Source organism: Vombatus ursinus, unplaced genomic scaffold, assembly GCF_900497805.2.
Source record: "Vombatus ursinus unplaced genomic scaffold, bare-nosed wombat genome assembly UNPS02007855.1, whole genome shotgun sequence".
NCBI classification, from domain to species: Eukaryota; Metazoa; Chordata; class Mammalia; order Diprotodontia; family Vombatidae; genus Vombatus; species Vombatus ursinus.
The window spans coordinates 142,969-147,266 of record NW_020947633.1 but is presented as its reverse complement, the minus strand read 5'-3'; the positions used below and the strand labels follow the sequence as shown (position 1 = coordinate 147,266).

Genomic DNA, 4,298 nt, shown 5'->3' with positions numbered 1-4,298 from the left:
ATCTTTCTCTCCTCAACCCTCCCTAAGAACTTTCTCATAGACCAAAGAATGAAGTTTTGAAGGCAAATGCCTCAAGAATGTTATTGATATAAAGAAAGCCTCCATATATATCAAAATATTTATAGTAGCAGTTTTATGGTAGCAAAGAACTGGAAACAAAGTAGATGCTAATTGATTAAGGAATGGCTAAGCAAATTGTAGTAAACAAGTGTAATGGAATATTACCGTGCTGTAAGAAACAATAAATATCATGAATATAGAGAAACACAGAAATGATTTCCATTAGTGAAGCAACAAAAGGCAAGAAAACAATCCATCAAATGACTATAACAATGGAAGTGGAAAGAAGAACCACCACAAATAATTGAATATAAGTGCTGAAGATTACAAAGAAAAATCATAGACCCAAAGACTCCTTTGTGGGAGGTCCACATTTGTGGAACATTGCATGTATATTCAGAACCTTTGGATAAACATTTAAGTTCATCAATTTAATCCATTAAATGAATATATTTATGTGTATGTATATATATGTGTGTGGATATGTATATATATATATATATTTGTGTGTGTGTATACCTATATATATGTGTATATATATATACATATATATATTTTTTTTTCCTCAAGCCCATGTATTGGTAGTACTCAATAAAATCATTACGTGGGTAAAATATGGTCTCCTTATAGGCAAGGACCTTGATTTTTGTCCTTGTATTCTCCAAATGCAGTAAAATATCAGATTCATATTATGTACTTAATACATACTCACTATATTTAGTTGAATTCATGAAAAAAAGTGTTTCCTACTTATCACTTTCCTCAGTGCCCCTTTTACTTCATTGTTCCTAAGACTGTAGATCAGGGGGTTCAACATGGGGATCATTACAGTGTAGAAAAGAGACACCACTTTATTCTCATCTGTTGAGTAGCTAGATTTAGGCATCATATAAATGAATGTAAGGGTCCCATAGAACAGAGAGACTGCTGTGAGGTGGGAGGTGCAAGTTGAGAAAGCTTTGGATCTCCCTTCAGTGGAGCTTATCTTCAGGACAGAGAAGAGGATGTATACATAAGAGATTATGATAATTAGCACTGTGATTATAAGTACTGACCCACCAGAGAGAGCAGGAAGAATTTCAGCAAGATCCTCCTGGTAGTTGGAAAGCTTCAAAAGTGGTGAATAATCACAGAAAAAGTGATTGATTTTATTGGGTCCACAGAAGGAACGATTCAATAAGCAACCAGTGAAGACACAAGCATTTATACAACTACTCACATAGGATGTGATGAGTAACAGAGTACAGACTGCAGTAGACATGTTGGTGGAATAGAGTAGGGGGTTACAGATGGCCATATACCGATCATACGCCATCACAGCCAGCAGGAAGCACTCAGCTGAACCAAAAGTGGCTGCAAAATAAAATTGGGCCACACAGCCTCCAAGAGGGATTGAGGTCTTATCTGCCAAGAAGTTGATGAGCATGAGAGGTGTAACAGATGAGGAAAATCCAGTATCCACAAAAGCCAAGTCGCTGAGGAAAAGATACATTGGAGTGTGAAGTTGGGAGCTCTTTCTGATTAATGTGATTATGCTAAGGTTAGCAACTAAGGTGACTGCATAGACACATAGGAATATCACAAAGAGGATGACACGAAGGGTTGGATCATCTGTTAGCCCCAAAAGAATGAATTCAGTCACAGCAGTGCAGTTATTACCAAACATCTGTCTTGGAAAGGGTGTCTATTAGACAGAAAAAAAGGAGATTAAAATAGAATAAAGGACTAACATTTGGATATGTCTATTGATGTCCTCAGGAAACATTCACTGACCATCTCCTACATTCTCATCCCACAATCTTACCCCAATACTTGGCTCTTATGCACCATGGCAGGCAGGGTGCTCATTAGCAAAGAGAGATGAACAAATTTATTTCCTCAAATTTTTCCCCATAAACTTCAATATTGCATGATTTGCCAATTTCACCATTGTAACAGTATGAAAAGCCTTTAAGAGAAAAGATGGTTTACTTCCACCATATTAACCTTCCTTAAATATATGCAGAGACTACATCCAAATGTGTAAATGCTGTTCTGCCAAGTAACCACCATTTTTAACCCCTTTCAAAGAAATTGAATCTGTTTTGTGATGCCTGACCTCTCAAAGGACCATCTCCCACAACTAAAGATGGTATCTATCTCATGATAATTGACTATAATGAAACTCCTGGTTTCCAAGATGACCTTTGTGCTCTAAAATCACAAGAGAGGAGGAATGGGCAACCTGGATTCTATATCTTCTCCTTGTATTTTGTTCCTAGAATTTAGCATTACTGCAAAGAGTCATAATTTGGCTTGATTTTGTTCCCTGAAGGAATGTAGACATTTCTTGTGGAAATTGTGCTGTTTCTAGGCAAAATAATGGAAATCACTTGCCCAGCCTGCTGTAATCATATCCTGATTATGTATTGCTTCCTTCAATAGCTGAAGGAATAGTTGAGCAAACTGTGATGTAGGAAAGCAGTGGCAATTCACTGTGCCATAAGAAGAGATAAATTTTACTGCTTTGGCATATATGGAAAAGCTTTTATTAGCTGATGCAGAATTAACTAAGGAGAACTAGAAGATCAATTTATGTAATGACCTCAAGAGCCATGTGAGGGGAAATAACTTTGAAATATCTCAGAAATCAGACCAAAGTAGAGACAAATCATGTCTTCCAAAGACTGATGAGGAAAGACTGCCTATCAATTCTTGGCAGTGATGGACTGCCAGTACAGAATGAGATATGCATTATCAGACATGGCTGATTTATTGATTTGTTTTCCTTCACTATAAATGTCTGTTACAAAAAGGGGCATCCAGTGTGAATGGGGAGATGTAGCTTACTGACAAAGTGATTGAAACAGGAGATGGGGAAATCACTGACTAAACAACTTTAAAATTCACAAAAGAAAATAAGAAGCACAGATGAACATACAAGTTAAGAAACTGTTACCATCCTATTAAACTTTGCATATATGCATATAATCTTTTTTTAAAAGCTATCTTTAATTGTTTGCATTTGTTGATACTTGTTAAGTTCAAAATAAAAGAAATTTTCTTACATGTTACTTTTTCTTGAAATGTTCTTCTTATTCCCAACTCCAAACTAATTTTTCTTTTCTTCTAAGTTCAGTAAGAAAGAATATAAAATAGCTAGATACCGTTTAGTTTAAAAAGAGCCTAAGTATGACAATCATTATGTGTCTATGGTCAATTCTTTCTTTGTAACTACAAGAAAAAAGAATGTTCTAATTAAATAAAAAATTATATAGTGCTGAGTCAATATCTCAACATTTCCTGCCTCATCATTCCCTCTCAAGAGAGGACTTTACATCCTATTCTTGACGACAGAAATACTGTCTCTGTGGGCTGCCTGTTTTTTCCTATTCTTCAACTCAAAACTCCTCAAGATTATCCCTTGTTGTCTTTGCTCCAATCTCTAAAAAAGAGATAGTCCTTTTTTTCCAAGGCCAGCACCTCTACTTGTTTCTTTGATCCCATGTCTCCTATGCCATTCTGAAGCTTTCCCCAGTGAAAAACTCCCTTTTTAATCCTTAATTTCCTTATCAAAATTCTTCTTCTTTTCTGCCTACAAACAGGCTTAGATTTGTCCCATCATTTAAAAACTTTCACTTTACCCTGACATCCTTTCAAGCTATTATACTATATCTTTTCACTTTCTCAGCCAAGTTCTTGGGCGTATGGGAGGAGAGGGGTACCCTTGTTGAGTCTAGCTTCTCTCCTCCCACTTCTTAACTTATTATACTCTGATGTTTGACCCCATCACTGCACTGGAACTATTCTCTCCAAAGTTACCATTAATTTCTTAATTGTATTTCATAGTACTCATTTAAATTTCTTGAGAATAGGATTGTTTCAGTCTTTTTATCCTGAGAATCTAGCAAAAATGACTGAAAAATAATAGGTTCTTAATCAGTGTTTGTTGATTAATTGTTTTCTGGCCTCTATAGAGCATGTGACACAGTGGCTCACTCACTCTGCTTGCATATTTTCTCTTCACAAGCTTACATGACACTGCTCTCTCCTGGTACTAGTATTCTTCCTACTTGCCTGACTTTCTTTCTCAACCTCTTTTGCCAAATCATGATCCCTGTGCTGCCTAGTGCTGCAAGGCTCTATCACAGGCCCTTTTTTCTGTATGTTCAGTCATTTTCAATTGTGCTTGACTCTTTGTGACCCAATTTGGGATTTTCTTAACAAAGATACTGGAGTGGTTTGTCATTTCCTTCTCC

At 36.2% G+C, this 4,298-nt stretch overlaps 1 protein-coding gene across 1 annotated transcript; it reads right to left on the bottom strand.

The window, feature by feature from the left end:
* Positions 1-787: 787 nt before the first annotated feature.
* Positions 788-1,732, bottom strand: LOC114034058 (olfactory receptor 480-like). The gene has a single exon (XM_027849674.1). It carries the CDS (start codon positions 1,724-1,726, stop codon positions 788-790), a length of 939 nt encoding a protein of 312 aa, XP_027705475.1. The 5' UTR covers positions 1,727-1,732.
* Positions 1,733-4,298: the final 2,566 nt, after the last annotated feature.

Coding starts and splice junctions, on each gene's coding strand:
- LOC114034058 (XM_027849674.1), bottom strand. CDS start 1,726: ATGTTTGGTAATAACTGCACTGCTGTGACTGAATTCATTCTTTTGGGG.